At 44.5% G+C, this 12166-nt stretch overlaps 1 protein-coding gene across 2 annotated transcripts in view; it reads left to right on the top strand.

Annotated features, from left to right (window-relative positions):
* kcnc2 (potassium voltage-gated channel, Shaw-related subfamily, member 2) overlaps positions 1-9876 on the top strand; it is a 52256-nt gene extending 42380 nt beyond the window's left edge. The window contains exons 2-4 of one of the 2 annotated variants that reach the window (XM_084039078.1): positions 1982-2915; positions 4380-4550; positions 8972-9876. In XM_084039078.1, coding sequence (XP_083895204.1) covers positions 1982-2915; positions 4380-4550; positions 8972-8991 — 1125 coding nt within the window. In that variant the 3' untranslated portion in view covers positions 8992-9876. Of the gene's footprint in view, positions 1-1981; positions 2916-4379; positions 4551-7633; positions 8442-8971 lie in introns of those variants that run through there. The other variant, XM_084039077.1, reaches the window with a different exon arrangement.
* Positions 9877-12166: the final 2290 nt, after the last annotated feature.

Genomic DNA, 12166 nt, shown 5'->3' with positions numbered 1-12166 from the left:
ATTATGTATCTATAATTATACAGTGGTACAAGCAGATTATTATCCATTATATATATATATACATATATATATATATATATATGTGTGTGTGTGTGTGTGTGTGTGTGTGTGTGTGTGTGTGTGTGTGTGTGTGTGTTTAATGTTAATGTCCTCATCCTTTACTTCCCCTCTTTGATAATAACAGTCTAACGAATATAATATGCCGTAGCATCACTTTGTCACCTGAAGCCACTGAGTTTATTAATAGAAGATGGCTTTCATATGGAGCACGTTTCCTTCTATAACATCAGTGGAAGATGACAGGAGGTCCGTAGCAACGATCCATCTCAAAGGGGAGGGTTGGAGCCGTCAGACTCGTGATTGTCGTCGATTATAAAGCAGTTTGTAACCGTTCTACTGCCACCGCTCAGACATTCAGTCATCATTACTTCGGTTCAGGATGAAAGTTCGTTCTTGAGTGTGGACATTCGTCAAAATAATCTTCAACAATGTCAACCTACTCAATTTTATCCCTTTTTTTTTTTTTTTTTTCGGGAGCTCCCGGATCAAGAAGGGCATTTAAATCTTTAGAATTTAAAAAAAGACAATCCTCGTTTTCAATTTTGACCAACATCCACCCGGACCCAAGGATGAACCCGTTATATTCTGGAGGTCAAAGGTCGAGGTCACTTCCATACCATTCTTTTGATTTGATCTTTAAATTTGGCACGAACATCCACAAGGACTCAAGGATGAACCGGTCAGATTTTGGACCTCACAAGCTAAAACACATATTCTCAAACATTCCTATTAATTATTGTTAATTCACACAAATGTCTAACAGGATGAAGGGATGAAGTCTCATGGATGTAAACTGTAAAAGGTTATCATTCTCTTCTCTACTTTTAGTGTAATTTTACTTCTTCAAGACTCTGAAACAAGAAAACAAATATTCTTCACTACATGCATGCAGGTAGAAATCCCTTCATTTTAAGACTTTACATGCAAAAAATAACAAATTCAGTCCTGCAGGGTTTCATTGCTATCGTTACCTAAATTATAAACAAACTAAATAATATAGCAACACCCTGTTATTACGTACAATGCAACTACATGGAGATGTGGCATCAATTAATATGCTTTAACAGAGAGAAGGAGCACCTTTCTTAGTTTAACCACTTGTCTCCTCGCTCTCCTGCCAACTGGCCAACATACTAAATTAAATCTGACTGCATCTGCATCCTTGTGTTACATTCCCAGCAGGAGGGGGGGGGGGGGGGGGGGGGGGGGTATTTGTTGCTGTTGCTAATAGATTGCTCCTCTCTCTGGAGTCCGTTCAAATTGATGCAAGTTAATTAAACTTGTCTGACTTTGCTCTCTTTCTCAAGAACAAATGAGCTGATTTATCTTGTTGTAGGGTTACGTACGGGTGCTGGAAATCCTTGAAAACACTTGAATATTACTGTGGTGTTTTCAAGGTTTGTAAAGTGCTTGGATGTAGACTAAAGGTCTTGAAATGTGTGTTGTATGTGATGACATCTATGATAGAACAGAGAAAAGAAGATCTCCATATTTGAGGGACTGAAAACAGCATTTTCTGACATTTCTTTATGAAAAATGACTTTTGATGATGAACAGATGATGAAAATAGTTGGTGATTATATTTCTGTGGATCTGTTAGTGGAATTAGTTTTCCTTTCATTTGTGGTCCTTCTGTAAAAAGCTGTCTCCAAACATCATGTTGGTTGTTTAGAGGACAATAACATCTCATTTAATGTGATGAACAAGTGACAGAATAAGTAGACTGAATACTGACCATTGGATTGGTACAAATATGGAGTTTACCACAGCTGGAAGGGGCTGGAAAAGCATGGAAATGCACCTTGAAATGCTTGAAAAGTGCTTGAATGTGACTTTGAGAAGGTGGAGGAACCCTGAGTGTGAATATTTGAGATGAAAGAGATGATTGATGGTGTTTTTCTTCTCCCTCCGTCTCCTGTAGTTTATAGCCTTTGCATCCTTGTTCTTCATCCTGGTCTCCATCACCACCTTCTGCCTGGAGACCCACGAGGCGTTCAACACCATCATCAATAAGACGGAGCTGATGCGGAACAGCAGCGTGCCGGACCCGGGCCCCCAGTACGAGATCGAGACGGACCCGGCGCTCACCTACGTGGAGGGCGTCTGCGTCTTCTGGTTCACCATTGAGTTCCTGGTGCGCGTCACCTTCTGCCCCGTCAAGCTGGAGTTCGTCAAGAGCGTTCTCAACATCATCGACTTTGTGGCCATCCTGCCCTTCTACCTGGAGGTGGGGCTGAGCGGCCTCTCCTCCAAGGCCGCCAAGGACGTCTTGGGGTTCCTCAGGGTGGTGCGCTTCGTCCGCATCCTGCGCATCTTCAAGCTGACGCGCCACTTCGTGGGCCTGCGGGTGCTGGGCCACACGCTGCGCGCCAGCACCAACGAGTTCCTGCTGCTCATCATCTTCCTGGCGCTGGGCGTGCTCATCTTCGCCACCATGATCTACTACGCCGAGCGGATCGGCGCCAAGCCCAACGACCCCACCGGTAGCCACCACACCGAGTTCAAGAACATCCCCATCGGCTTCTGGTGGGCCGTGGTCACCATGACGACGCTGGGCTACGGCGACATGTACCCTAAGACGTGGTCGGGCATGGTGGTGGGCGCGCTGTGCGCCTTGGCGGGCGTGCTGACGATAGCCATGCCCGTGCCCGTCATCGTCAATAACTTTGGGATGTACTACTCCCTCGCCATGGCCAAGCAGAAGCTGCCCAAGAAGAGGAAGAAGCACATCCCGCAGGCGGTGCAGGGGGGGTCGCCCATCTACTGCAAGGCCGACCTCAACACCACCTGCAACAGCACCCAGGGGGACCTGTGCCACGTCAAGGGGAGCCGGGGACTCGAACGCAACCGCTCAGGTGAGACCGAAACCAGGTTTCAAGTCACGCTCCTTCCCTGGAGCCTCTGGTTGCCACGGTGATGAGAAGTCACCCCATTTGAGAGTAAGAAACGGGTTACGCTGATAAGACTTGGGTGTCCTTTAGTGTTTCAGACTCAGACGATGTAGGAGTCCGTCCCCGCAGGCCGCCTCTATATTATACTACATACTTATACTATATTATACTTATTATATTGAATAAGAACAGCATAATTCGTGACTCGACCATTTCCTTCAGAGGTCGTCTCAAGGTGACTTTTTTCCTCCTCAATGTCGTGGTTTCTGTGTCGGTGTGAAAGGTTGTCGTGTCAGATGGAATAGCAGGATTTACTGTGGGATTAAATCATATCAGACTTATATTAATACCTTTTTATTTAAAAACCTTTTCATAGTAACCCAATTAAATCAGTTTGTTTATAAATAGAAAATAATTGACATTATAGAATGATTATTACTGACCATTTTTTATACGTAGCAGTGTTGAGTTACTTTAATATGTATTTCATTAAAGAGATGCTGCTCCCTTATCATATGTTTACGACATACTTTAAGTGGGCCTGATTTGCCCGACGCTGTTTATTCATGTATTTGTCTTCTAAATGAACCCGTTAGCTTTAGCCTTTCGTGCTACATTACGTCTGCAGCCATTAAGACCCCGTTTAACAAGCCTCTAATTCTTCTCCTAAATGAATTAATCCCACTAACCAGTATTGCCTGAGTAGTCAAACATATAGATTATTCCTCCGCTGTCATCCAGACGCTATTAAAACACCATCAAATGTCATTGAAGCGGATCCGCGTTCACCAGCTGAGAGGAATCTGTTTGCTCGGCGTCCTTCGTTGTGATGATGGAGGACGTCGTCCGGACGCAGCAGTGTTTGGATGCTTTTATGTGCTTTAACAGTTTGGAAAGAGGCTAAAGGCATCTATCAGGCCGTCGGCCATGATGCCCATCTTCTAAGTGTGACATACGCAGGCGTCCCACGAGGGAACAGATTATTATTCTCATCAATTCTGTCCATCTCCTCCACTGAAAGCTGCTTTTTCCTTTTTAGTGAATTATCATTTTAAAAGCCTGCATGTCTGACTCGACGAGAAATATTAAATTGTTGAATCCGTTGTGGAAATATTATTAATAATAATAAGGTTGCCGATACCGGAGAAATGTCGCTGACATTAAAAGTCTCACACGATTAAACGCAGCGACTAAAGGGAGGCATGTGATTAAAACAATGTATAACTGTATTATGTAATAATTCAGTACCTCTGCTGGGAATCAGGGATATATATATATATATATATATATATGACGCTGCTGAAGCTTTTACAGCACGGCAGGTTCATTGCTTTTTATTTTATTACTGAAGCTGCTGTTCTGCTCTTTATGTCAGAATATTATACCTTGCATTTATTGGATTTATTTTAATATCTCACCTGCATCCAGTTCTGTCGGCGGACTGCAGCGGGGGCAGCGACCTGACCTTGTCTCCGGAGGAACGGGTCCCCATGCGGAGGTCCAGCACCCGGGACCAGGACCGCCGGAGCGGGGGGACCTGCTTCCTGCTGGCCGCCAGCGACTACAGCTGCCCTGCAGACGGAGGGATGCGCAAAACAGGTGACTTTAAATTCATATTTGTTTACATATTGGTGGATTCATCACTTTGTAAACTAATATTTACTCTCAGAATCATTCTGAAATCCAGCTCGCTCTGATTCATCTGTAACTCCGTAGTCATAACTTATTAGTCCAGAATAAACAGTCAGAGTAGTTCATATTTCAGACTTGTGTTACCATAGCAACACATCAGAGGTTTAAGTGTTTCAAGCCAATCATTCAAAAGAATCCCCGACATCCCTGGAGGGGGGGGAGGCCGTTTGTTCAGGTCTAGTCAGGTAACGCAACCCTGCTGGATCTCAGCGGCAACACGTTGCTTCGTTTGGCAATTCTGACGCCGTTGCTCTCCTCCCAAATGTATTCATGGTTTTCCTGTTGCCTGGAAACACTTGAATACGTTTCTGACCTCCGCGGCTCACTTCTCCGGCTGTTGCCAGGTCCGTTGCCAGGTCCGTTGCCAGGTCCGTTGCCCGTCTGCAGCTCCCAAAGAAATTGCCCGGCGTGTTTATCTGCCCCTGAGGTGAAGCTACACCAGAACATTCTTCACAAATGAATAATGAGAGGTTTTGAACCCGTCGACTGAAACTTTTTGCAACGTAAGAAAAAGTGTTGCTTCTGAAAAGTGAATTAATTTCCATCCATATCAGATCAATTCTCCTGGCCTGTAGGATTTCATCGTATATATTTATTGTATAGATCAGACCAGAGTCTGGTGGAAAGGTCGGACTCAGACGAGGCTTGACCTTCCAAACACTTTGACCCAAGCTAAAGGTCATTGTGAAGGTCACGTCTGCTGAATCACCACAGAGTCTCGTTGCTGTTCTCAACAGCAGGAAAGCTGTAATCTGAGCGGCTGATAGATGGGAAGTAACGCAGTACAAATACTTTGTTATTGTACTTAAGTAGAACTTCAAGGTATCTGTACTTTTTAACTACATTCTATTCCTCAGATTTTAAAAACAGGCTCTTTAATTTAGTTTTAATGCATTTGAGGGGAATTATCTATTTCTTTTCTTAATGAGTAGAAATGTCCTTCATAGTGATACTTTATACTCCGAGTACATTTCAGAGCCTGTACTTTTCCACTTTTACTCGAGTAAAGAAGTTGAATCACTTCTACTTTTACCAGAGTATACAAGTATCTCTACCTCTACTTGAGTACAGGATATGTGTACTTATGACACCTCGGCCACAGCGGAATCATAAGATAAAATAGAAAATAAAAGAGATAAACTAGCAAATTAAACCGCTGTGCCCCCCCCCCACCTGTTGGACCGGCCCGCCCTTTGTTCCGCCTCCTCGGCTGCTTTAATGGCGGCCGTCACTCTCGGCCGTTCGCAGTAATGAGGCCACTTTTCATGAGCTTCTCCTCGTCGGCTCCGTTAATGAGCTGCTCGCTGGTTTGCTGCACTTTTCTACAAGTTAGCGCTAAGTATTAAAATATATATCAAATATATATAACAATAATAGTATTAAAAATGATCTTTTTATCCTCATCATCATCAGTTTATACACAAACAGTCTAAATAAATATATATATAACTGTAATATACAGGAAGTAGAGCTCCAGTGTTTACGCTGAACTTAATGGATGGAAGCCAAGGACGGCGTTCAGCTCGGCTTTCCACACACAACTACACACAACTACACACAACTACACACAACTACACAAATCCTTACAACACACTCTCACACTTTATGTATATCTGTACAACTCTTCACTTTGTGCCCAGCAGCAGGCGTTTCACACTTCAGTCTCAGGATCTCAAGGATGGAGATCCACAATATTCTGTCTTACCTTTAAAAAGAAGAAAAAACCACGAGTCATTAACTTTGCTTTCTCTTCAGAAATCAGTTTGTTTTACCAGCAACGTCAGAGAAAACACCACAACAACGATATTCGGGAATAAATGTTTTGCAATTTGAATAATGAAATGTTCAACTTTCAAAGGGCATTTTTTTACGTATTTAAAGATTTCTCCCCTCCACTATTTCACACACTGGTTATTTATGTTTGTGCTTTAATATGAATGAACAGAGTTCTGCAGGAAAACCCGGAAATAAGTCCTAAACCTCTTTGTTCCTCCGGTTCCCCTCGTCTGGAAGTCTGTGGGTTATTTTTAATACTGTTGTTGATGAGATGTTTGAAGGTCGGTGGCCGAAGCAAGTTTAAGAGATTTGCATGTTTTCTATATAAATTACGTCAATAAAAACCCTCTTGTGAATGTCGTCATGGCAACGAGGGGTCCGCCTTTACAGCCTCATTGTGTGTTCTTGTTCTACTAATAGAACAAATCATTTAAGAATAATAAATGCATGTTTGCCACAGAGCTTATTGTATTGATTTATTTTCTATAATAAACTAATAGTAAGATCCCGTTGGTTTTGTCGACGCTTACTTCCGGGTTCATCGTCCCTGCAGCGCTCCGTTCCTGAACAGATCACCATTTATTATTATTATTATTATTAGAAATGAGTTCAAAACACTCTGAGAGTAAATACTGATGATGATGATGCCATGAGATAAACGACTGCTTATGTGTGATTACTATTATTCAACGTTCTCTTATTTGACTTGTAGGTTTGCACACTTGACTCGAGGCAGACTGGAGTTTTTCGGAGAGGGGCGGAGCTTCTGTGGAGGCGGAAGCAATCTGATTGGTTGAGTGAGTGGGTGGGGCCAGAGACCTGTTTGTTTGACAGCGAAGAGTAAAGTATCTTCTCGTTCCCTGTCTTTAAATGAGGATATTACCTCCCTCCACGCCAGCAGGGTGCTGTGTATTTCCTGGTCAGACCAGGGTGGTCCCGTGTGCCTGGACACCTGTTGGTTCTTTGGCTCCACCCACTCAGAATGAACCGATATTGGAGCTCCAGTCTGCCTGGCGTGGTCAGGTGGTCACTCAGCGTACAGTATTGTTGCCTGTCTCACCTCCTGTCTCCTGTCTTGTCTCGGTTCACTCGGCTGGCTCGGACTCGGATCGTTGCCTGCCTGCCTGTGTGTGTTCATGTCCCGTTCCTGCACCACCACCACCACCTCCACCTCCACCACCTCTCCACCCCCCTCCCCCCTCCATCATCTGAAGGCTATGAGAAATCCCGGAGTTTAAACAACATAGCGGGCATGACTGCTAACACCCTGCGCTTGTCTCCGGTGACCTCGCCCTACGGATCGCCCTGCCCGCTACGGCGCTCCCGCTCCCCCATCCCCTCCATCCTGTGAGAGACGTCCGCCTCCCCCGTCCCTCTTATATCTGAACTCTCTAGATATCGTGACTCGTGGATGACTTTGTTGCTCAGACTCAGTCCTCCTTGTTTCCCTGAAGATAGGTGTGCTTAGCCCACGGTCAGCCGGACTTCCCTTTTAGCTGGATGTCGTCGTACTTTTGAGACTCGCAATAAAAGAACTGTGACTGGTGGCTTCAGAAGTAGCAGCCATAACGTTTAATAATCAGGGATATTAGATATTGCTATATTTAGATACCATAAGACGTGCTTCCAGAACTAATAAGAGGAATGTCACTTCATCTTATCCTCATAACGATGTGACTTTGTCGACTCTCCACCTGCATGGATCATCCTGTAACCATCGTCTGCAAGCAATGTGGCGAAGGGGGAGGAGGCGGACCGCCAGAAGAGCTGGAAACAGATTCACGTTAATTGTGTCTCATTCTGCCGTCGGCTTCACCAACAACACACCAACTTTAAAAGCAGAGAAGCCAGCCGGGCGTTCCTTCGTTAACGTTCTCCTCGCCCACCAACGCTGCTGTCTCTCTGGTTGTTCCCAGATAACTGAAGAGGTTTGACATTTTACAAACCCAGGGCTCACTCCGTCGTCCTAAACCTGTTTGATTTGGATTGATTTGGAAATTCACACCCCGACAGCAGATTTGTTGCAAAAAAAAACTTTGTTCCATTCCTGCACAGTCTCACTTTATAACAGCCATCACTAAGGGCTATCAACTGCCCCCCCCACCTCCTCCCCCACAACCAGACCTGAACAGTCTCATCTTAAAGCAGCCTTTTTGCCATTCATTCATTTTTATTTCATAAATCGTGCACCGACCAACAGGTGGCGGGGCAGCAGACATACAACCACCCAGCCATGTGCCTCACCCAATCCCTACAGTACGTCTATACCAGTAGCAGACGGTTGCTTAGCAACTGGCTCACACAGCGAGATGCATCTTACACATAGCTGGGCGGAAAAAGTCAAACAGTTAAGGGAGAGGGATTTTTGTCTTCGTCTGCTCACCAAATTATTGAATGGCTGAAACAATGGAGCTTTTCTACTTCTAGTTTCCACCGCGTTCTCGCTCTGTGTGCAAATATGTGTGCATGGCATGCTCTCCTGACATGATGCAGCAACACCAGGCCCACCATGCATTTCTGATATTTAGAGATGTGTTTATATTTTTGTTTAGACGATTCTTTTCCTATTTGAAATGACGGTGGGATAAAGTCACCCGTACGAGGACCTCTCCGCCGCGGGAGGAGCCCCTCCGTCTGGAGCCACTTCCTCCACGGGGACAATGTGGGACGAGGAGGAGGAGGAGGAGGAAGAGGAGGAGGCGGAGCACAAACTGTGGACTGACAGCCGCCCCGGCCAATGGAACGGCTCGGAGCACGGGAGAGGAAAACCCCGGGGAGGTTTCCCTCCTTCATCATTCTGTTCTGAACTGTGGAGAGAGCAAAGCAAAGTGGACCTAAAAAAGAGACTTCCTACATCGCTCCTGTACATAACAACACACACACACACACACACACACACACACACATCTGTCTTTTGATGGCGAGTCGTGGGCTAACGAGGCGGCTAGTTGCCGCTCTTTCTCCTCCTCGCAATAAGTGTATTAAGACGTATCAGTTGAGGCACTTTGTGTTCTTAAAAAAATGGAGTGTATTCATATATATGAAACTACAAACCGTATATAAACAGTATAGAGAGACAAATGTGCTAAGTTGAGTAAATGTGACATCACGGTCTGCTTTTCCTTTCCCCCTCTGTGATTTTCAGTAGGTTAAACTGCTCTGCTGTGTGTTAATGTGTGTGTTAATCTGTGTGTGTGTGTGTGTGTGTGTGTGTGTGTGTATGTGTGTATCCTTAAACACCAGGGTTGAGATCTGCCATTTGAAAAGGCCATTTGTTTATTTATTTTTGCACAAAAATGCGAATGAGACGGAGTTCCCCTGTGATGTCAGACGCCGCCGTAGAAGCCCCGCCCCCCTGTTTAACCGCGTTACAAAACCAAATTATCCCTCAGAAAAACTCCTGGTGGCTAAACAAACAAACAAACAAACAAAACTGCATAACTTGATTCTTCCAAACTGTTTTTTTCTCTCTTTTTTTTTTGGTTTTTGGAGCAAAAAGTGTAGCAGAAGTTCACCGAGGCGTTTCTACGGCAACCGCATCTGCACGGTAGCAAACCCACGAAACCCAAAAACAATCAGATCGGATTTGCAATAAGCAACCACAGAAAAGAAACACAAAAACACGCCGATCACACTGTGATTTCAGCAGCCCGTTTAAACAAGAAGGCAAAAAGAGGGGAAGATGAAAGCTTTGTTGTCACCCTGTTTACCCACAATCCTCCTTGTGTAGTACACGCGCTGCTTTACTCTTTGCATTGACAAAGGTGTTCTTTCTGTATTTTTAGGATGACGTTGTAACTCGGAGGGAAAAAAACAACAAAAAAACGTGTTTATTTTTTCCAGAACATGTATTTTTGTGTCTTACTTTTGAGCTCTGACCTGTAAACGTCCCGGTAGTCGACGCTGTGCTTCTCCATCGTGTCCTCAAACTGACCCCAGCTCACCAGTTTTGTACGTTTTACTGTGAGGAAAAATCCTAGTTTGAAGTCTGTATATTTGTGGAGCCTTTCTGTTGACATCTTAAAGTGCATGCTGAAAAAAAACACAAAAAAATGTCAAAATGTAAAGAAAAGAAAAAAAAGGTGACATATTGTATACCACGTTCAAACATGTGTATAGAGTAAAGGTAAATGCTATGTGAGAGATTCACATAAACTATTTATCTTTTAACTTGTTTCTTTCTTTGCTTCGTCTGGTTTTTTTTCTTCCCAACATTTGTTCTTTTGTTAAAAAACAACGTTGAATTTAACGAGCTGTTGGCAGGTCGAACCGCGGATTGTGGTAAATCCCGGGCGAGGTTCACTTACAAACTGATTCTGCAGCTTTCGACCCCGTCGGTGGTGGATGAAGGTCGGAGTCCAGGGACGTGAGGTCGTCTCCATGACAACTGAGTGAACACCATCCACAAGTGATCTCCAATGAGCCAGTATGTAAGTTGGGTTGTTTCTGTGTGTTTTCTTTTTCATGCAACTTTCATGCAGAAACTCAATTTCCCAGAAATCCTTAGATGAGACATTTCTAGCCTGCACACACACGGACTTTCACCCAGGGAAGCCGTGTGAATGTTAACTTACGTAACGTGACCTAACAAATGGAATCTAACCTGAACCCGTGATCTTTTCCCGAATCCGAACGCTAACCACGTGTGTGCAAAAAAACGTAAGAATGGCGTCGATGACGACTCATAAAAATATCATTAGAAATGGAGGCGGAGCTATAAGATCGCCTGCTTTGCGTGTCCGGTTTCCTGTGATGTGCTTAATAAAAGAAAAAAAGGTGACACAATCCATTAATAGAAATGTTGATACATTTTTAAAGTCCTGGTTCTGTTGTGCAGTTGTGGGTAGTGTTGTTGCCCCTAGCAACCAGATGCTGGAACATCAGGCTTCAGAGTGACGGAGACTTTTCCTTCCTTGTTTTCGAGATCAGATTCGGATCAGGGTTCGATTCAAACGTCCGACTACACGCTGATGACGTTTGCGTGTTTACTCTGAAGATCCAGGTGTGTTTGAGCAGCGGCGGCTGTAAACATGCGTTGGTGTGGCGGCCGGGCTGAGGTCATGGCGAGCCGGCGACCCTCCACTCTCCCACTTCCTGTTCATTCTTCAACTCACGTCCAGCATTCACCACCACTTGGCACGCGCACTGTATCTCTGACACATCCCGACTATCTTTACTCCCGTCGCCATGGAAACAGCCACAGACGTGCCAAAGAGATGTAAACAGCCAGATCTGGAAGTGAGTGTGTGAGGTTTTTTATTTTTTTTAGGACAGAAGCTCCCCTCCCCCTCCCCCGCCTCCCTGGTGGTCTGGACCAGCTGCTGAAAATAATCCAAAATACCAGATCTGTGACACCAAAAAAAAACCCTTCTGTTGCTGTTGATGATGGCTCTCAACATGGCGACGGCTGAGCCGGCAGCTAGCAGCTAACAAAAAGTGCTACATTTACTCCACTGTATCTCTTCATAGCAAATGTTTGATGCTTTATTAAATCTCACGTATCCAGAGCAAGAAAAAAAACCTTCAAAGTCGCAAAAACTTAACAGAAAGTTTAAAAAACCTCGAAAAAAATGATAAATATGAAACAGACAGAGTTGATTTATTAATGAGACACTGAATGATAGACTGTATCCTGACACGGTGACAATAAAATCGCAGCTTTGTATATTTATACACGCTGGATGAATGTGAGCGAGGCGCTCTAGAGCTGTCATGGCGGCGCCCCACAATGAGGCGGCGTGGTTGGC

Source organism: Eutrigla gurnardus (genome assembly GCF_963514095.1).
Source record: "Eutrigla gurnardus genome assembly, chromosome: 21".
NCBI lineage: Eukaryota > Metazoa > Chordata > Actinopteri > Perciformes > Triglidae > Eutrigla > Eutrigla gurnardus.
Note: the sequence above shows the minus strand (reverse complement) of the source record. Positions and strands in the feature narration are given on the sequence as shown.